This window comes from Dromiciops gliroides, chromosome 2 (genome assembly GCF_019393635.1).
Source record: "Dromiciops gliroides isolate mDroGli1 chromosome 2, mDroGli1.pri, whole genome shotgun sequence".
Taxonomy (NCBI): Eukaryota; Metazoa; Chordata; class Mammalia; order Microbiotheria; family Microbiotheriidae; genus Dromiciops; species Dromiciops gliroides.
In genome coordinates, this window is record NC_057862.1 from 658,620,020 (window position 1) to 658,641,393 (window position 21,374).

Consider the following 21,374-nt stretch of genomic DNA (forward strand, 5'->3'; position numbering starts at 1 on the left):
CATAAACCATGCTTATTGTGAAAGCTATGTGAGTTCTTGCCTTATTAAAATTTTAACAAGATTCTCCCTCTAAATAACATCTAGGAATTCTAAATGGAAACCACACTAGGTCTCAATTAGTTCAAGTAATGAATCCTTAGAAGTAATTGCAGGCATCCAAACTGATAATTACATAAAATATGGTTAGGGTTCCAACCCAGTGGAAATATATACTGTGAATTTAAATAATGGGGCCACTTCTCGGAGATTCATTATTTTTAATAGTATTTTTCCCATAATTACATGTAAAGACAAATTTTAACATTCATTTAAAAAATTTTTTGAGTTCCAAATTTTCTCCCTCCCTTCCTCTTCTCCCCACTCCCTAAGATGGTAAGCAATTTGATATAGGCTATGCAATCTTGTGCATAAATGTGCAATGATGTAAAACATTTCCTTATTAGTCATGTTGTAAAAGAAGAAACAGATGAAATGAAAAAAAATTTTTTTAAAGTTTGCTTCAATCTGCATTCAGACTCAGTTCTTTCTCTGGAGGTAGATAGCATTTTTCATTGGAATTGTCTTGGATCTTTGTATAGCTGAGGAGAGCTAAGTCATTCATAGTTGTTCATACAATGTTGCCATTACTGTATACAATGTTCTCCTTGTTCTGCTCACTTCACTTTGCATCAGGTTCATGTAAGTCTTTCTAGGTTTTTCTGAAATCCGCCTGCTCGTCATTTCTTATAGCACAATGATATTCCATTATATTCATATACCACAACTTGTTCAGCCATTCCCCAGCTGATGGTCAGGGGACTCATTATTTGAACTAATCAGACCTAGCTGCATTTTAAGGAGAAAAGATGTCAGAAAGGCATTCAAGTTGCAGGAACAACTTTACACAGATAAATAGAATACATACACAAAATCATATGGCCCACACTAGGAGAGACCATGTAGAAATCAGAAAAGGTCTTTGTTGGGCATGACACTTCAGAGAACCTTTCTGGGGCAGCTAGGTGGCACAGTGGATAAAGCACAGGCCCTGGATTCAGGGCGACTTGAGTTCAAATCCGGCCTCAGACACTTGACACTTACTAGCTTTGTGAACCTGGGCAAGTCACTTAACCCTCATTGCCTCGCAAAACAAAAACAAAAACAAAACAAACAAAAAAACTCTTTGTAAACCTTAAAATGCTATATAAATGTTAGCTATTATTCTAGGCTTCTACTTGAGTGAATATACAGTGAGTATGTAGAATTTGGAAAATAGTTAAGCAGTCCAATTTTATGGAAATGTTGCCTTCATGAAGAGTGTAATATGAAATTATGCTAAAGAGGTAGCTTAGAATAAAATTGTAGAGGGTCAGAAATGCCAGGCTAAAGGGTTCTGCATTTATCCTAGAAGTAATATGGAGCCATGGAAGGTTCTTGAACTAAGGAGTCAGAAGGGAGGGAGCTAGGTGGCACAGTGGATAAAGCACCAGCCCTGGATTCAGGAGGACCTGAGTTCAAATCCGGTCTCAAACATTTGACACTTACTAGCTGTGTGACCCTGGGCAAGTCACTTAACCCTCATTGCCTTGCAAAAAAAAAAAAAAAAAGGAGTCAGAAGGGCAGTTAGACCTGTGCCTTGGGAAGATTTACTTTGGTAACAGTGTGAGGGATGGATTGGGAGGGAAAAGTCTGGAGACAGGGAGGAGGATTAGGAGGCAACCTGAGATAAACATCTTAGCCACTGGCCCTTCAAGCCACAGATGACTTTGTTAAGCACCTAACTTCTTAAACCGTGGGTTTAGACCCCATATGGGGTCACATAACTGAATGTGGCGGTCCTAAAAAAAAATCTGGCAACAGTAAAAGATATATATATATATATTTTATACACACACACACCCAGGGCTGCATAAAAATTTCTCGGGGTAGAAAAAGTTTAAGAAGAAGCCCTGGTTTAGCAAACTGGTGAGAACGATTAGAGGGTTCTGAAAAGCTGATGTCTGAATAGCACATTTGAAATAAAACTTTCTAGTTGGTCCCTGATACAATTGAACCTCCCAACCCACAAGTCAAGAAATACTGTCTTGAAGATAAAAAGCACGGACACCAGCTTTACCAAGAGTGTCTAAAGTCACAGGGAATGAGGTCATTTGAAGCTGTCCTCACATTCCCAGTTCCAGGGTATTTTTGGCAACAGCCACTTTTTAACACTTCTTTTCCCCTTGCCAAAGCATTCGTTCATGCCACCCATATAGAATAAATCATCACCATCAAAGTGATTAAAAGGAGCCAACATATTGTTATAGGACTAAGTGAATCAGACAGGGGGAGCAGAATAATTAGAGAGATGAAATTTTCCATTAATAGCCTACTATGATTAGAGACAGAGGCATAGATTATTTAACAGGACAATTAAAATTCAACATAACCTGGGCTTTCAGGAATCTTTTCTGAATTTCTTGGGGTGAGGGGAAGAAGAGAATTCTGGAAGTGTCTAGAGAATGGAGGGGTTAACCCTTTAAGTGCCCAAACCATTTAACTGGCTTTGGTGGGGGGGTGGGGTAAGTACAGGAGGGGGATATAGAATTTAATGGAAATATTTCCCCCCAAAAAAGAAATATTTCCAAAATTAATATATACTTCCCTGCCTTCTAGAGTACAATGTACCCTTTTCTTGATTGCTCAAGGTGATCATTATCAATTATCAGCTACTGCGATATTTAAAAACTCTAGACAGAAGTGAAGATATTGTGGGACCTGGGACTGAACAGGCAGTGACCGTGTTTCTTTAAAAAGTCCCATTGTCAGCCCTTTTTCATGATTTCATTGCAAAGGATATGTTGTTACGTGACCTCTTGGGCATTGAATATAGGTCTATTCCTGAAAAATTAGTGAATTCAAAGCTCCCAAATGAATTTCTCAATGGTGGTTTCCTCCCAGGGGCCCTTACCTCTGATGAGAACAAAGTCTCTATCTCTGTCTCTGTCTGTCTGTCTCTCTCTCTCCAGGCCTCAGTTTCCTCTTTGGCAAAATGAAGGGGTTGGAATAATCTAGTCAACAACATGCATTTATTAAGTATTTACTATATCTACCATTGGTTTCTAAGGTCCAGCCTAAGTCTAAAGCCTTGTCTGCAATGACCTGCATTAATATGGTGCCAGCAGGAACTACCCTTTCTCCCCCCCTCACTGACAATGATTTTGCCCTCAGAGTCCACAAGGCTCCTTCACCACTTCAGGTTTTCTGCTGTTGTTTGGCAGGTGCCTTCATTGGCAGCTTGCCAGCTCTTTATCAAAAGACACTAACATTCCTGCAAAACTGAAATTTGGTCACAGGTTCTTCTACAGAATTCCAGGAAAATGATTGGTTGGTTGGTTGTTATCCTTCGTTCTTGAAGAGAACCAAAATGGCATCATTATGTTGGGGTCGATACAATGTGTCCAACTGTGGCTGATCAGACCAATACAAGCTTGGAAGGCTCTACCACAGGTTGGGCACAGACAGTCCATATGAACATTTGGGGTGGAGATGTCCCTAAATTTGGGCACCTCTTGTTTTTTTTGAGCTACTGCAATTCTTTGCTCAGAGCACAGCACCTTCTTTGAGGTGGGCGGACCATGCTGGGTGGTCCTTTGCCCGTGTCTCCCATGTCACACAATCGATTCCAAAGTTCTTCAGAGAGACCTTGAGAGTGTCCTTGTATCACTTCTTCCAGGAATATGCAACGTGGATCAACTTTATTCTCAGCTAAAGTTTGTAGCTTTGCTGTCCAAGGCAACCGGTCTGCAATAGCTTTAGTTTTTCCAGTGAAATCTAATAAACATGTATTAGTCACACACTGTATACAGGGCACTCTACCAAGTGCTGAGGCCATAAAGAGAAAATGAAAAAGCAGCAATGTCTTCAAGAATCTGATATATTCTACCAGCAAGATGACTTTTCCCTATATATCTTAATTTCTTTTTTCATTGTGATACAGGGCATTTAAAATCACACTTGATTTCTTCTTTTTTTTCTGAAGATAGAAGAGTACAGTTAAGCAAGTATACTTAATTTAGTGGAGTCCTGCTGAAATAGAAATTAAATTGGCATTTGACTGACTTTCTAGAATTTGGCTGAGCCTGAAGAGAAGCTGAATAGGTCCTGTGTGTCTAATGAGCATTAAATACCATGCTTCCCAAAATGTGAAAGTATGCTGCAAGGCATTTAGGGAAGATAATTCCAGAGTCTCCTTAGGCTGAGAAAGCAACAGGCTGTTCTCACTGGACAAAAGAAGGAAAGTAGAATGTTAAAAAACAAACAAACAAAAAAAGGCAGCCAGGCCACTCCATTTCTGACCTCCCCATAGACAGCCTGGTGAAGCCCCGCTCCCAGCATCTCTTCATAGTGGTACAGACTTAGCGTGAAGACCTGCCTGCAGCTTAGAACCCCTGAGCTCAAGTGGTCCCCTAGCCTCGGCCTCCCCAGTAACAGGAACTATAGACTTGTACCACAATGGCCAGTCTGAGATCCAAAGCACAATGGGGCATGAAATGTCTAGAAGAACGTCCAGCTTTCTTCTGGGAGCCCATCTTAAACAGCTGGACCTCAGGGTGCCAAGTGCTCAAACCAAGGCATGAAACAAGGTGGCACAGACACGCACTGTGGTGCAGGGGAAGATGGTCTGGTTTGGACATCGAAGGAGCTGGGTTCAAATCTCACCACCTCTGACCCCGGAGCACATCACACCCTCCTTGGCCTCAGTTTCCTCATTTGTAAAATTAGGAGGCTGGAGTAGATGACCTCTATGGTCCCTTCCAAATCTAAATCCATATATGATAGAGGGAATTAAGCTGAGAGGAAAGCATACTGAGAAGTTTGAAAAGAGAGAGAGGAAGGAAGGAAGGAAGGAAGGAAGGAAGGAAGGAAGGAAGGAAGGAAGGAAGGAAGGAAGGAAGGAAGGAAGGAAGGAAGGAAGGAAGGAAGGAAAGAAAGAAAGAAAGAAAGAAAGAAAGAAAGAAAGAAAGAAAGAAAGAAAGAAAGAAAGAAAGAAAGGGAAGGAGGGGGAAAGGAAGAAAGAAAGAAGAAGGAAGGAAGAAAGAAAGAAAGGAAGGAAGGAAGGAAGGAAGGAAGGAAGGAAGAAAGAAAGAAAGAAAGAAAGAAAGAAAGAAAGAAAGAAAGAAAGAAAGAAAGAAAGAAAGAAAGGGAAGGAGGGGGAAAGGAAGAAGGAAGAAAGAAGGAAAGAAAGAAAGGCAACAGTCTGAAGTTCTAGCAAGAGGTTCTAGAAAATGAAAATAAATGAAATTTTTAAATGAAAGTTTTATGATGAAAAAATCAAAACCTGGCTTGTAGGGAGGTTCTGCAGGTTAGATCAAGAAAATCCCATAATCTCTTTTTCTCTTGCTCTCAGCAGGAATCAGTATATTTCCAGAACATAAGGACAGCAGAGCTGCCTGAGAATGAGCAGGAGGGAAATGGCCTTATGTAAGAACTGAAAGCTTCTTTTCTTTTTTCAGGGAGACCCGGGGAACCCCGTGTTGTGCCAAGCTAAGGAGAACAGCCTGTGGCTTCTGAGCGGCATCCTGAACAAAGGTGGAGTGAGCTGTACTGGGCCATTTCTTTCCACCAAGCTCTCTTACTACGGCGACTGGATTTCCAAAAGGATAATGAAAGAATGGGCCGATTTATGTCCCACCTTCCAATGGCAAGAGCTGCCGTCCACACTCTCTCCCATCGTTAGGTCGAAGCTGCAGAACATGACATGGGGGAGGCCGTCCCAAGCCTTCTCTTTCCCTCCTCTTCCTCCTCGGAGGGAGGGCCGACTGAAGATGCAGAAAGGCCGAGCCCGTCTGAAGCCCGCTCCGGCTAAAGCAGCCCCCTCCCTGAAAGAGCGGCAGGATTCTGGGAGGCCACAAATAGGCTTCCAAGAGACTGAGGTAGGGAGGGCCGGCTTGGACAGCACTGAGCCTATCTACTACGACTACTACAATGGGGAAGTGATGCCCATCTCAGGCCAGGGCGGGCTGTGTCGGCCATGGGAGATGATCCCTGTGTTCTCTGTGCTGGCTCTTGTCTTTGGTGACATCTGATCCAGGAGGTCGCTGGCTGACCCAAGGTCCCCCAGGGGCAACATTTAGAACTTCAACCTCTGGGGTTTCCCTTTTTTCGAGAGCTGCCGGCCTATGCTCTGCATAGACTGTGCCAACATCTCTGTCCTCTTGGGCCCCTCGGAGGTCACCTACCGAGGGCGTCTGTGCTCCTGAACTACATGTGAGCTAACCAGTGTCAACTGACCGTGGTCCCCCAGGGTCCTTTTAGAATTAAGTGGTGCTTGGCTCAGCACCAATGAAACATTCCACTCCTAGAGACACGATCACTGGAGGAGAGGCAAAGCACAGGCTTGCCTTCTAGCCACCGTGCCAGTGTAACATTTAAAAGACTTTATTACTAAAAGGGGATTGGTCGCTTAAATGGTTTGGTTTTTTGATCACAGAACTATCCATATGAATCTCATTTTCTTGATTATTTAGGTCAAATTTCTCACGGGCCACTTTACAGGACAACACTTGTCTCCAAGAGGCTAGTGGCCATCTTGACTTTATTCCAAGCCTTTCGGTATCCTTTCAGAGACATCTGGGGGAAGGAAAAAAAAAAGATAGGTCATTAGGGCAAAGGTGAGCTTCCATGAATAGCCTGAGTATTTATTGGAGATCACAGAATTGGGAGCCTGACCAGAATTCAGAGGCCTTCCGGGAGAAGCCCCTTGTTTTTCTAGAGGAGAAAACTGAATCCCAAAAATGACCTGCCAGGGGCAGCTAGGTGGCACAGTGATAGAGCTCTGGCATTGGATTCAGGAGGACCTGAGTTCAAATACAGCCTCAGATACTTAACACTTACTAGCTGTGTGACCCTGGGCAAGTCACTTAACCCCAACTGCCTCACCAAAACCAAACCAAAACAAAACAAAAATAAAAGTGACCTGCCCATGCTCAGAGGAAGGAGGGTAAGCCAGGCCAGGAGACAAACAAGCCCTGGTCCATCCTTGCTTCTCCCCTGTGGTACTGTTTGCCAGAGTTTCTTCTGCTGGTAGAAAATTTTGCCTGTGATTTACCCTTATGAGTGATGGGAAATGTGACAGCGGGTCCCCCGTGAGTGCTGTGCAGGCTGGGAGGAGCGGCAGAAGCCCCAGCTCCTGGCTGCTTCTGCCCTTGTCAGCAGTACTTTAGCCAGTGCCCCCAGGGAGGATGGGAAGGCCCGCCTGCCCCTCCATCCAAGGCATACTGCAAATGGCGGAGTGACCTTCTACCCTGCAGAATTCCTCCTCCACTCCCAGAAATCAGTGCACTCTTCTGCTTCTCTTTAGCATGAGCATATTGGTCCCTTGTATTAATTTCTCTTCAGCTCATAAAGAGCGCAGACACTACTGAGTTTAACAACACATTTGTTCCATACTAAAAACCCTGGTTGGAGGAGAGGAGGAGGTAGAGGGGAACTGGAAAAAAAAAAAAACATCTGGGATCAGCTTCCAAACACATGAAGGCACACACGTGTTGAACATCCCTTGGTGAAACTGGGCTGGACACTCGGAGGCCGATAAAGGGACGTGTACAGACTGACAGGTGTTCTACATTTCAGGAGAACAAAAAGTCACTTAAAATGTCCCCACTACAAAGCCCCCAGGGGGTGGGGGTGGCGCATTTGCACCAATAGAGAGAGGGCAAAAAGCATCTGCCTTGTCTGCTGGCCATGGAGTGAAGGCTGCAGAGCACAAAGACTCCTCCCCCTTCCCAGGAAAGGTCAAGGAATCTTCCATGCCCAATCCATCAAATGTTTATTGAAGAGGCAGCTAGGTGGTGCAGTGGATAGAGCACCGGCCCTGGATTCAGGAGGACCTGAGTTCAAATCTGACCTCAGACACGTGACACTTACTAGCTGTGTGACCCTGGGCAAGTCACTTAACCTCCATTGCCCCACCAAAAAAAAAAGTTTACTGAGCACCTCAGTGCCCCTGGCTCTCTGCTAGAACCCTCCTGCCCTCAGAAAGCTTCTATTCTGTCCAGGGAGTCAAATACCTGTCAAATTATACACAAAATAATATAGAGATCCCAAATCAGCACCAGGTAATGCTGGGGGTAATGGGGGAGGAGGTCCTGGGAATGAGGAGGATCAGGAAAGGTGTCCTGCAGGGGGAAATGCTTCAGCTGAGCAAGCAAGAAAACTAGGGGTTCTTTGAGGCTGGAGAAAGGAAGGGGGTGGGGGGAGTCTGGGCACCAGCACAGAATGAGGAGAGGGCATGGTGTGTGTGTGTGTGTGTGTGTCCATCCATTTGACCAGCCTCTGGGGTCCATGAATGGGAGTGATGAGACTGGAGGTGAATGAGATATGAGACTGGTGGTGAATCCTGGAGGTAATAGGGAGCCACGGGAGTTACAGAGTGAGGAAGGGCTGCCATCAGACCTGCACTTTAGACCTGAACCTCTGTAGCGGGCCGGAGACCCCTGAGGAGGCTGGGGCAGCAGGTGCAGGTAAAAAAAAAAGGTCTCCCGGTCTTACCTCTGCGATTTCTACTTTCCTCTCCCACGCCTTAATACTCTTTTCCAGCTCATAGTTGGTGACCTTCTCGTGGACGTACATCATCACGTGGGGCACTTTGTACGTCGCCAACTGCTTCCTCAATTTCTTATTGAGCACTTCTGCTTTGGCCCGGTCCTACGGCAGGAAGGGAGATGGGGGAGAGATCCATTCCGAGCTGCGGTTGCTGCTCTTCCTCCTGCTGCCACTGGCCCCAGCCTGCCCTGCTCTGTGGTTTCACATCGCAGCACCGACATGCTTCATGTCAACTGGGCAGATATCGCGGGATCCCGAAGCCTAAAATCACTGGTGTGGCTCTACTGCCTTCAAAAGCAAAGTCTCCCTACTTGGGGGGGGGGGTGTTTAAACTAGTATTTTAATTAATAATTAATATACTTAAACCTCACCATTTAGAATAGAACAAATGGGATTTTACTCATTTTTTAAAAAAAAATCGATGCCATTTCAATTGAATCCGCTCAGTACATCCTGAGCACCTACTATGAGCCATCATTGTGAGAAGTGCCCGGACCTACGGGGCACCATCGGGAAGCTCAAACTCTTGGTGAGAGAGACAAGGGTACCACACTGCAAACAAATAACTAGAAACCATAAGGGCACCCCCAAATGCATGGCGCCCGCGATGCGTTCTACGGGCCTGGAGACAAGAGGTCCGTGTTGTTCGGTTTAGCTTCATTATTTACTAAACTTTGGTTACTCCTGGGGAACACGGACACATTGCAAAAATGGGTCAGATTTAGGCATCGGGTGAGCTATCTGTCTCCGCTGCAGTCAGGGCATCCAGTGCCGAGACAGGAGGGTGAGCCTCCGGCTCCCCTGCTCTCAAAGAGAACCGAGCCCCACAGTATCCAAGCTGCTGCTTACCTCTTCGGCCTGTGTGGTCTCCTTCTCAATTTTCTCCAGTATCTCCTTCCTCAGGGCGATCTCCTTTTGTACCCGGACAGCTGTTTCTGTCGCTCGCAAAAGCTTGCTCTGAGATAGAACAGGGCACGGGAATCAGTGAACAAGGATGGTCTCCCCTCACCGTGGAGAGGAGGGAAGGTTTTCCCATTCCCATGAGCCCCCAGGCCCAGGGCCAGCCTGTGCTAGCAGAAGCAGGGACAGCAGCTCACCCTGACCTCAAAGGTCATACAGCCCTGAAGTCTAATTTGGAAATGACCAAGGACCTGCCTTTCATTTGAAAAAAATAATAATAATAACAGAAACTTCATTAATTCGAATTCTGCTGGTGTGGAATTTGGGAGAGCTCAGCTGTCGATGAGGCTGAAATTTCCCTCTGTGCTGCCAAAAAGGATGTTGTAGGAAAACCTATAGCATAAAGTTATAAAGGAAATGCTTCAACCAACAGGGACAGCCAGCCTGGAGTCCAGAGGACCTGGGTTCAAGTCCATCCTTAGACACTTACTTATAAAACTTATTCCGCCTGCCTCAGTTTCCTCAACTGTAAGATGGAGATGGTAATAGCACCTACCTCCCAGGGCTGTTGCCAGGGCACAATGAGATAATATTTGTAAAGTACTTAGTCCAGTGCCTGGTGCATAGTGGGGGCTATACCTCACCCCCCCCCGCCCCAACAGGGCCTTTAAATGCTTTAGAAATGCTCATTTATACATAACTGATCAACTGATCACAAATCAACTTTTACTTGTCAAAAATAAATCCCTCAGGGCCAGCTAGGTAGCACAGTGGATAAAGTACCGGCCCTGGATTCAGGAGTGCTTGAGTTCAAATCCGGCCTCAGACACTTGACACTTACTAGCTGTGTGACCCTGGGCAAGTCACTTAACCCCCATTGCCCCGCAACCCCCCCAAAAAAAACCCTCTGTTTGTCATTGCTTTATTAGATTAGTATGATTATAGCCTGTAAATAACAAGCTAGATTTTAAAAAAAATAATCAATTCAGATTATTTTTTACTAATTTCTATTCAGTCTTCAACCCTAGCCTGAATTAATCCCATTTTACAATACTATTTTGGGGAGAAGGGACTAGAGCCGTGATTTCACTGGCCTAAAGAACTGGAGGAACCCCCCCCCCCTCCCATGAATGCAGATAGGCAGGTGCTTGGCCACCCACAGTCTTCAAAAGTGGTGGGTGGGCTGTGGAGGTGCTCCACCCCGCCCAAGGTCACTGGGCCAGGGGGTGTGAGCAGCAGGCTTTGAACTCGGGCCTTCCTGACCAGACCCCAGCTCTCCATTTGTGATGGCTGATATCTGGGATCACCTGGGAGCCTTGGGTTCAAGTCCTAACTGTTTGCTTTTGGCAAATCCCTGCCCCTCTCTGAGCCTCACTGTGCTCACTTGTAGAAGGAGGGGGTGAGGATTCCATGCCAGCCCTGACCTATGAATGTGTGAAAGGAAGAACTGGTCTGGCTAAAAATAGACAACAAAAGATAGCATCGGGGCAAGCACAGGCAACGGGCTTCCTTATTGTGGCTAAAAAGAATATTCTTCCATGTGGAGGCCACACAGCCCAGAAAGTCCTGGGTTCAAGAAAAGCCTTTTGGACAGACAGGGAAATGTCTTTTATCAGACTTTGTACACATCAGGGGAGGGGGGACACTTCTAAATGTAAGAGACTGACATTTAAGAATTCTCCAGTAACAATGAAGCCAACAGTCCCCATGCATGCAGTGTAGGACTGCATAGCACATCTGATCAACCAGCAGCCGCCTCCTGAAACCCAAGGTCAGGGAGGAGGTGCAGGCCTGGGGCTCAGACCAGGGCCAGCTCTATCTGTAGGTCAGTTATTCTCACAAGGCAATCTGGTGGGGTGGGAGATCAGCCCCACAAAATGGCCAGGGTGCCTCACACTGGCTAGAACAGCAGCTGGTGTCTAAATCGTGCTCTGCCAAAGAGGTCATCCTTCACTTATGGTGTTTCCTTTCCTCTCTATCCTGGCCACTCCAGACAATCCCACACATAGGTGCCCTGGTGTACTATCGCTAGTCCCCACTCCTTGTTTCCTTCACTTTCTTTTTCTTTTTTTCTCTCTCTCTCTTTTTTTTTTTTTTTTTGTGGGGCAATGAGGGTTAAGTGACTTGCCCAGGATCACACAGCTAGGAAGTGTCAAGCGTCTGAGGTCAGATTTGAACTCAGGTCCTCCTGAATCCAGGGCCAGTGCTTTATCCACTGCACCACCTAGCTGCTTCCCCTTCACCTTCTCCCAAGAGCGACTGTCTTGTGGCAGCTTCCACATCATGATGCTTCAATGCTGGGATAAAGACGCTGAAAACACTGGGATCGAGAGATCCTAAGTGCAGCTCAATGTGCTTAGGCCTCTGGAGCTGTCTATGACATACAGGGCGAATCCACACCCCAAGAAAGAATGCAAGCGTCTCCTCTGCCTCTCAGCCGCCCTCCCTTGCCATTGCCCATTGTCTTCCAGGAGGGTGCTGCTGACCGTCAGTTAATATTTATGGGGCAGGCATGCTGGAAGGGCACTGTGTTTGGGAGTAGACACACATCTCTCCACCTTCGCAGAAGATGATGCTTCTGTGACCTGAAGCTCTCACTCCTGCTTGCACCACACACACACACACACACACACACACACACACACACACGGTCCTCTTTCTTCTGCTCAACAGATCAGTGTAAGGAAGGCTGAGTGAACTGCGGGATGTCTGACAATGAAGAATAATGGAAAACCAGGAGACAATGAACAAAAATTATATTGTATAAATGTCTCCATTACCCTTTGTGGGTTTCAAAAGGATTCCCCGCCCCGTGACCTTGTTTATTCCTCACAACGGCCCTCTGAGGGAGGGAGGGAAAGAGGTCAGGAATAATTATCCCCATTTAACAGCTGAGGAAACTGAGTCTCACAGAGATTAAGTGGCTCATCCCACTCCATTCATCTAGCACGTGTGGTACCCACGCTCTGACTGGGAATCTGAGGCTCTTTCCACTAGAAGCCTGGGGTACCAATTAATCTAAGGAGCTGCTGGTAACCCAAGCAGGCCAGGTGGGCCTCAGAATAAATGCCCGTCGTCCTTACTTTGTATATATTGAGAGCATGGAGAGCATTGCCCGCCGTGAGCTTGAGCTGTATCAGTTCTCGATTCCGCTGATCGATATTCTCCAGAAACTGAACATTCTCGATCTTCAGCTGCTGAAAATCCACATCATGCAGGGCCTCCCCAACCTCTTCCTTCTACAACTCAGAAAAAAAAGACCATCCACAATGGGGTGAATTAGATGAGAATATTATCTTGCTGAGTGTAAATAACCGTGGACGTACATCTGGGGCAGTTCTTTCTATCCTTGAAATCTCAGGAAAGAGGGTTCCTAAGATTGACTGTGCTGGGAAACCTTGGGTTTTTAAAATCTGGTTTTATTATTATCTTTTCCTTGTCCGTCACTTTTATTTCCGAATGTGCCCCCCCCCCCCCCGACAACTTCCCTATTGGGTTATCAAAGATTCAAAGAAAGTGAAAAGTCTGTCTGGTAAAGCCAAGCAGGAAGAGGAGCCCTTCTTGCTTCTCTCAGCAGCTGTGCTCAGTTATTCTCCCTCTGAAGCATCGTGTCTCATTTTTTCCTATTTACATTATTCCCTTAGTCTGTGGTGAAAAGCCCAGCTGCATGATACAAACATTTCCAAGTCCCACCACGCCCTAACTTACTGGACACTCTGGGCTCCACAGGGGAACTCCATGATACACATCCACCCTCAGGCTTTAGCCTCCCCACCAGGCTCTCATGCTAAGGTCATGGGAGTAATTAGGGGGACCCCTCCCCAGCCTGGCCCAGTGGGGTGGAGTGAAAGCTCTTCCAAAGAGGCTGCTGCTTGAAGTCCCCCTTCTCTGTCACCAAGGACCCTAAGAAAGGTGAATGGTGACTGAGCAAGAACAGCCACTGACTCCCCACCTCTGTCTCTCCCCGCCCCATATATATGTGTACATGCATACATACATATGCTGTCTTTGTCCTTCATTCTGGAAAAGGACCATGACATCAGGGTGATGTCCTGACTTGCAGTGAATTGCATTTGAGTGAGGGAGGGCTGTGCAAGGTGACCAGCCTCATTCTCTCCTCTGGAGCTATCTGGGTTCAGTGGCAAGATATAGATCAGGAGAACTGGAGATGACCTCCAAGCAGGGGGAGACCTTGGCCTTTTAAACTAAGGCCTTTCACAGGTCTCAGTTTGCCTGAGGCAATGCCCATTCAGTGATTAAAGCTAGCTAAGAAAGGAGGCAAAGAAAGGTCTCTTTTACCTAGTCAGAGAGAGAGAGAGAGAGAGAGAGAGAGAGAGAGAGAGAGAGAGAGAGATTAGATAGAAGATAGATACATACATACATAGATAGATATAAATAAAAGGGGAGAGAGGGAAGACCCTCACAGTTTCTGACCTAAAGAGATATTATTGCCCAAACAATGACAAAATGAGGACCAGAGTTTTTTAGGTTTAAGGAGTAGTCCTCAGAAGATATCTTGCAGGTAAACCCCAAGAAATCTTGTGAGGCTTCAGACAAATTTGTATTCCTTTGGGCAGAGCACCTGCAGGTAAAGGTATGATTCCCCATATGGAAAGAGGGAGGGAAGTGAAAGGAAGGAAGGAAGGAATGAGGGAGGGAGCTATGTTGCCCAGCTGGAGCTGGCCAGTTGGGTCCCCAGTGGGACAGCTGTTACTATACACACATACACACACACACACACACACATATAAACACACATAATTTTTATATCTAACACCACCATACCCCAACCCCCTGCTCTCCTAGGACACATTTCCCAACCCATTCAGATACCCCACAGAAACAAAAGAACCCTATCTGAGACCCTGCTGTGTACCCTCATCACATACCTGTCTCAACTGCGTCAGTAATTTTTTCTTCTGGACTTTGAGAGAAAGGTTTTTCAAACGCAATTTATCCTTCAAAGCATCCTTTAAAACAAGAAAAAACAAGGCATGTTCTTTTTTTCCCCTTTCCCTTCTCCCAACAAAATCTTAGACTCAGACAGACCATGACACTCAACCTCCTTTACTTGTAGATGCAGGTAATTCTATCCAAGGGGTGACAGTCACACTTTTGGGCCAAGGTAGCACGTCTCAAGCTCATGTTAAGTATCCGCTACATAGGAGCCAGTCCGCCTGACCTCTAGTGAGGGGCTGAGCTGCTGAACCTCTTGAGCGTCTTTGGAGCAGAGATGTTGTTTCTTCAGACACTTCTCCCAGCCTTCCTAAACCAGGTCTCCCAGGTCCCTCTTTTATCATCCTAGGAATCCCCTACACAAAAAGCTCCACCCTCCATGGCCTTCCCAGCTGAAGACAGAGTTCCCCCTTATCGAATGAAAAGGGGATAAGGAAAATAAAAGCACAGAGTTTGCCTGTCCATGCCCCATGTGGTTTTTTTAGGCTAAAAATTCAAAATCCCTGTACCTTTCTCAAAAAAAAAGTCTCATATCAGAGATAGAGAAATAAAAGCTGTGTTGCTAGACCAGAGTATTATATGAATAATAATTTAGATGTATGAAGTATGAGCATGTCAGAGTTGTGTAATGGAAAGGGCCCTGGGACTTGGAGTTGGAAGGCCTGGGTCTCGGGCAAAGATCACCCCATTTCACTAAGCCTCTGTTTCTTCCCCTAGAAAATGGGGGTGATGAGCACCTGCTGCTGTCAGTACTGCTCACAATAACGTTTGGTGGTCATCGCGTATACAGCTGAGGTCGCCGGTGCCCCTGTCCTTGGGGCTGCTGCGGGCCCCCTCACCCCCAAGTGCCCGGTAGAGCTCACCCTGCGGATATTCCTGTCCTCCACGTACTTCAGCACCCTCTGCGTGGCCACAGCGCTACCCCGCTTCTTGGATATTGTGTTCAGAATCTCTTTCTCAAAGTCCTGCACGGCCTTTTTAACATCAGCCCATCGGATTTCAGCCTCTTCTATGATGGCCTAGAGAAAGTTGGGCCAAAGTAAGAGGTCTAAGGCCCAGAGCTCCAAGCTAGGCTGGCCACGTGACCTCCAGCCCTCACAGCCTAGGCACATCGTGCCCCTTCAGGGGTGGGCGCTGTGCCCCTGAGAAAGGCTGGCCAGCTGCCCCCTGACCTCAGCATCCCATGGAAGCTGTCCGTTCTCTTCCCTCCACCCCTTAGAATCACTAATTCACTTCAATTAAAATTTTTTCAAAAGCATTAATTGCCTACTATGTGCAAGACAGGCTTTCCCCAAATCCCCAACTATTGGGAGCTTCCCCAAAGCAACCTGCACCCTTCCCTGGCTGTCATTAGGAAACAAGAGCCAGGCCACCTCCCCTCGGATCCCTGATGGATGAAATTGAGCACAGCCATCTGAGGTTGGTCCACCACATCTGCTCATATCAGAACTATTCTACCCTGGCATCTCTTCCATACAGACAAGCATATGCCCCGAATGCTAAGAGACATGGGAGAGTCTGAAAGCACTTAGACACAAAGTGGTGCAGGCCATGCAGCCTTCTCCCTTTGGAGAAATCAGTGCTTGCAGGGGAAATGCTGGCTACGGGTTAACTCGAGTCTCCTGACGACAGGACACAGAAGACAACAGAGACTGGCATAGGTGAAGGAGAACTGGCCCAAGTAGATAAAAAGAGTCCATATAAATGTTCGAAGGCATGGTGAATTTTTTCCAGGCTTGATATTCGAGGGAAAATAACAGTAGGGTGGTTTTTTCAGCCTATCTTATAGTCAGTCCTTCAGGGCAAAGGCAGAGACAGGCAGCTCAGGGGCAAAGTCAGGAAGATCCGAGTTCAAATCCAGTCTCAGACCAGGTCTGCTTGCCTCAGTTTCCTCATCAGTAAAATAGGTCTGTTATGATCAAATGAGATCATATTTGTAAAGTGTTTTGCAAACCGAAAGTAGTACACAAGCACTAGCTACTATCAGTTAGTATTGCCCGTTCCAGTGTTTATAATGCAAGTGTGTTGAAGCAAAATCAGTCTCTAAAATAAGTGGGTGATGAACCTCGTCAGAACAATGTTCACACTCTTGACTTCTTGTAGACCACATTCTATTCGATTAGTCCTAGCTATTTTTATTATTGGAGAGGGAATTGATACTTGGGAGTAGAATCTCCTTGAAAGAGATGATCAATTAGGAATGAAATCACACGATTGACCCTGGACAGTCTAGTATTTCAGATTTGCCAGGATCCTGCCAGGGGTAAAGATGAAGGGGCTCTCCAAGGGAGTGGCCTGCTAGCCTGGGAAGCCCCCACAGAAGACCTTCATCTTCAGGGCAGCTGAAGAAATCAGAGACAACTTCAGAGCCGGTAGGCAGGAAGAGGTTAATGGTGAGTAGTACCCAAGGTCATTCTAGGAAAGGCTTAAACAAATCGCCTTCTTGGGCACTGCCTTCTAAGGTCAAGGACAGGTTCCTCGCCCTGCTCCCCACACTCAAAGGATGCCATCTCCCAGAAGCATCACTGTTCTGTCAGTCACCCTGAATTTATTCTCTCTCTCTTTTGGGGGTGGGGGGTGGGGGGGGCAAGGCAATGGGGGTTAAGTGACTTGCCCAGGGTCACACAGCTAGTAAGTGTTAAGTGTCTGAGGTCGGATTTGAACTCAGGCCCTCCTGAATCCAGGGCCGGTGCTCTATCACTGCGCCACCTAGCTGCCCCACCCTGAATTTATTCACTCCCCGCCCTCTCTCCTTCAGGATCTCACAAATCACTGCATCCTGTCAATTCTTCCTTTGAAATTCCTCCTGTTCATCTCTTCCCTTCCCACTGTACGGGCCTTAGCCTCTGCCCCCCAACCCGCCCTTCTTTTGATTCGTCTACACCTTCCACTGGTGCTTTGGTTGTGTCTCTCCCCTGCTCCAACCTCAAAAGCCTCCTTTTGTTTTATAGAGTGCAGGCCGCACTCGCTGCCTCCCACAAGCTGGCCCCAGCCTCTCTATCTCTCGTTATTCCTCCCACTCCAAGGCCCTGTGTGCTCTCCCTAAGTAGGCCAGTCTCTTCCCTGAACACACCGCACAGTCTGCTCCTTTGTTCATGCTCTTCTCCCTGCACTCCCGTCCCCTCGGCCTGGCCCGATCCCAGCTCTTTAAACCAGAGCTCAACTCTCTCTCCTCCAGGACACCTTCCCTGACCACCCAGCCCCTCGTGGATCTCCCTCCCCTCTAGCCTCCAATGTCCTCATCACATGCTTTGCCATCAAATTACTGTGTTGTTCGTTGTTGTTTCATGAGGGTTAGTCTGGGCTCTCCTACCAGACTGTACATTTCTTGAAGACAGACATTACCTAGTGAGTGTTTGCTGAACAAATGGATCTGGCTTCACCCAGAGCCCTGATCTCATCATGTAGCGCACTCTCCCTCCTCTGCTTCCTTCCAGGCTCTGGGGCAAGAGGCCTTTCCTCCCTGCCCTCCCTGCCAGGGCCTTCCCCCTCGATGACCTGTCATTTCCACAGCACACTTTTTGTCCCTACAGAATTGTGTGCACGTTGTCCTCCCTCCTAGAGGGCAAGGACTGTGGTCTGTCTTCTTTTGTGTCCCCAGAGCTTAGCACAGCACACAGTAGGTGCTTAATAAATGCCTGCTGACTGACTAGTGGGTGCCAAATAAATATTTATATTTGTTAACTAAAGGATGAGTTCATGAGCAATGACATAGAAGAGAACAGCACTGACTCTTCTGGGAAGACGCTACCTCGTGCCGCTGGAGGTCCCGCTCAGAATTTGCCCTCAGTTGTCTCATTTCTTCTTTGACGTCTTCTAGTTCCCTCACGGCCAGGTCACACTTCTGATCCACCGTGAGGACAATGAGATGATCTGCGGTTACCCGGGACTTGGATTTCCGCCTGCCCCGAAACTGTCAGTCAAGAAAGTCATGACATCATCAAGCAGGAATCCATCAAAGAAACAGGGAAATAAATGAGCAGCTGGACCCTGGAGCCCCCCACGTCCAGGACCCAAAATGGTAACTCCAACCCAGCCCTGCAGTGGGAGGCTGAGAAAAGCTCAGCAAAAGAAAAAGACCCTGAAGTTCTGTCTGGACCAAGGCTGAAGTCAGTCAGAGGCTGAGCCTCAGGCATCAAGGTCTGCTCCGCCACTTTCAAACATAAATTATGTCCCGGCTCGAAACCTTTTCTGGGCCTCTCTTTCTCGCCTCTCACATATTCAAGGTAATACTGGGAAGCCGCATATCCATGATAAGGAAAGCCCTCTCTCATCCAAAGGACTCAACAGTCACTAAAAATAGCCTCTTTCACACCCATTAGGAAAGCAAAGGAAGAGAGAAAAAGACAAGGCAGCTTCTTGGAGGAAACAGTGGGTTACAAAGCAGACACGGGATTGTACCTAAACGTAGGAATGAAAGGACACAAATACCTCTCCCTACGGGAAGTACCTGCGAAAAGTCTGCTCCTGGTGCTTTGAAATCTGACATGCGTGGAAAGCGCTGATCCCGAGGCTCGAGCTTATTGTAATATTTCTCAAACATCTCCGTTTCGACTTTGAGGGAAGAGTTTCCATAGCTGCAAAAATGTTGGGTGACTGAATAACTCTTGCTGTTCAGTTACTCGAGCCAGAAAAGCCCGGTGGTCAGCATCTCCTTTACTTAAGGAGCCACAACATTCAGAGGCTGGCAATCAAACCATGGCTTATTCCCAAGATAAGACTAGGTTTCCCCTTGAGATTTCTGTGTCAAATGTGAATCCACCCCAATACTACATTTTTGCAATCATACACTTAGCACAACCTTCAGACATTTCCCCTGGTTTGTGTGTTTTTTCTCAGTTATTTTATTTCCAGCACCCAACAGATGGAATAATCTACTGGAAATTAATTATAAACAGAAGCAAGTTTGCAACAGATGGTTCTTAAAAAGTTTGAGATGACAGGTGATATTCATCACGTGCCTGCCCAAAAGATGGTTGTCCAAGCTTTTCAAGGGCAAAAACATGGGCTCATGCCAGTATCGGGAGCATTTCTACGATTGCCCTGTTAGAGACAGGAGAATTTGAGACTTCAGCGGAAAAAAAGGGGGTTGTAAGGTTCCTACTGTGTGCAAAGAATCGCTGCTAAGTGTGCAGAAGGATAACAAGATGAAAAAGAAGGCACCATCTGGTCCTCCCCACCCTCGAAAGAGTTCACAAACTAGGAGCTGGAAAGAAAAACAGAAAAAATCACTAGGTTTCCCTCACTGTGGAATTTCAGGAATACTATAGGGGAACTGACTTTGAAAACCTCTCCCTAGCTCAGAAGACCCAAGATATAATCAGGAGGTATTGTTAACAAGGTGTTAAAAGATGCCCTGATCCTTTTGTGATACAACCTTTCTCTGGTAGAATTAAAGGGAATAACTTCATCTGGAAAAGCAAAAAAAAAAAAAAAATCTCCTTTGGATGGCTTTAAAAAGCTATGCCCTAACTGTGTATACCTTTTGACCCAGTAATACCACTACTAGGTCTGTATCCCAAAGAGATCATAGAAAAGGGGAAAGGACCCACATGTACAAAAATATTTATAGCAGCTCACTTTGTGGTAGCAAAGAATTGAAACTTGAGGGAGTGCCCATCAATTGGGGAATGGCTGAACAAGTTGGGGTATATGAATGTAATAGAATACTATTGTGCTGTAAGAAATGATGAGCATTCACAGACTGTGAGGTCCAGAGCTAAACATACAGAATTCACTAAGTGTGGTCTGAATAGAATCATATGTATAGTGGGACAGTCATTTCCTCCATTTGGGATACTACCTTTCTTAACAGAGCCTAAAATAGCATAGATGCTTTGTCACCTTGTTCATTCTATGGAATTTGAATTTTACTCAATTGCTCGCATATTCTTCACAAAAATGTGTGCAGTTATGTCTCTTTCCTCCTATACTGGTACAATTTATTTTGTTCAATCCAGAAAAAAAAAAAAAAGAACTGTTGAATCTGGATGCAGATCGAACCATACTATTTCTATTGTTTTTATTGTTGTTGTTTTTCTTTTTTGAAGTTTTTCCTTTTTGCTCTGATTCTTCTCTCATTATATGACTAATGCAGAAATATGTTTAATGTGATTGTACATATATAACCTATATCAAGATTACTTGCTGTCTTGGGGAGGGGGGAGGGAGAAGATGGAGGGAGAAAAATTTGAAACTAGAGATCTTATAAAAACAAATGTTGAAATTTATCTCTAAATGTAACTGGAAAATAATAAAATATTTATATGGGAAAAAACCAAGTCAGCATAAAAAAATTTATTTTGTTCAAAGTATGGAAATTAATACTTGACCTTGTTAAATTGTATCTGATTTAGAAAAAAATACAGAAAAAATAAAGCAATGATGAGCAGACAGATTTCAGAAAAACCTGGAAAGACTTTGTTGAGTGACGTGAACAGAACAAGGAGAACACTGTACACAGTAACAGCAACATTGTGTGATGATCAACTGTGATAGATTCAGCCCTTCTCAGCGGTGCAATGATTTAAGACAATTCCAAAGAACTCATGATGGAAAATGTTCTCCACATCCAGAAAAAAGACCTGTGGATTCTGAATGCAGATTGAACCACACTGTTTCTACTTTTGTTTTTGTTTTTCCCTTTTGTTCTGATTTTTCTTTCACAACATGACTAATGCAGGAAAAAAAAGCAAAAAAAAAAAGCTATGCTCTAGAGGTAGCAGTTCAATATGAGGGAGTTCTAAGCCAGAAGCCAGAAGTGGGAAAGGAATGAGACCCCTGAAAGGGAATCAGGAGAGAGTTTCTCTCTTCTCCCACTTGACAGGTGGGAGACACTGAATCCAGAAGAAGGCAGAGAGCATGCTCCAGAAAAACATAGAAAAAGGGAGGCCCACTCATGAGAAGGAAGAAGCAGCTCCAGAGGACAGAATCCCTGGTAACAGAGAAGAACA

The 21,374-nt window shown here is 45.8% G+C and overlaps 2 protein-coding genes across 2 annotated transcripts in view; one reads left to right on the plus strand and one right to left on the minus strand.

Moving 5' to 3' along the window:
• Positions 1-6,068, plus strand: part of PRSS54 (serine protease 54) — a 135,715-nt gene extending 129,647 nt beyond the window's left edge. The window contains exon 9 of the mRNA XM_043980236.1: positions 5,475-6,068. Coding sequence (XP_043836171.1) covers positions 5,475-6,047 — 573 coding nt within the window. The 3' untranslated portion in view covers positions 6,048-6,068. The remainder of the gene's footprint in view (positions 1-5,474) is intronic.
• Positions 6,069-6,461: 393 nt separating this feature from the next.
• CCDC113 (coiled-coil domain containing 113) overlaps positions 6,462-21,374 on the minus strand; it is a 35,203-nt gene continuing 20,290 nt past the window's right edge. Inside the window, exons 2-9 of the mRNA XM_043980235.1 lie at positions 18,872-18,998; positions 18,173-18,334; positions 15,285-15,440; positions 14,355-14,435; positions 12,549-12,704; positions 9,415-9,522; positions 8,512-8,667; positions 6,462-6,591 (exon numbers count right to left, since the gene is read on the minus strand). Of these exons, the coding sequence (XP_043836170.1) occupies positions 6,511-6,591; positions 8,512-8,667; positions 9,415-9,522; positions 12,549-12,704; positions 14,355-14,435; positions 15,285-15,440; positions 18,173-18,334; positions 18,872-18,998 (1,027 nt within the window). The 3' untranslated portion in view covers positions 6,462-6,510. The remainder of the gene's footprint in view (positions 6,592-8,511; positions 8,668-9,414; positions 9,523-12,548; positions 12,705-14,354; positions 14,436-15,284; positions 15,441-18,172; positions 18,335-18,871; positions 18,999-21,374) is intronic.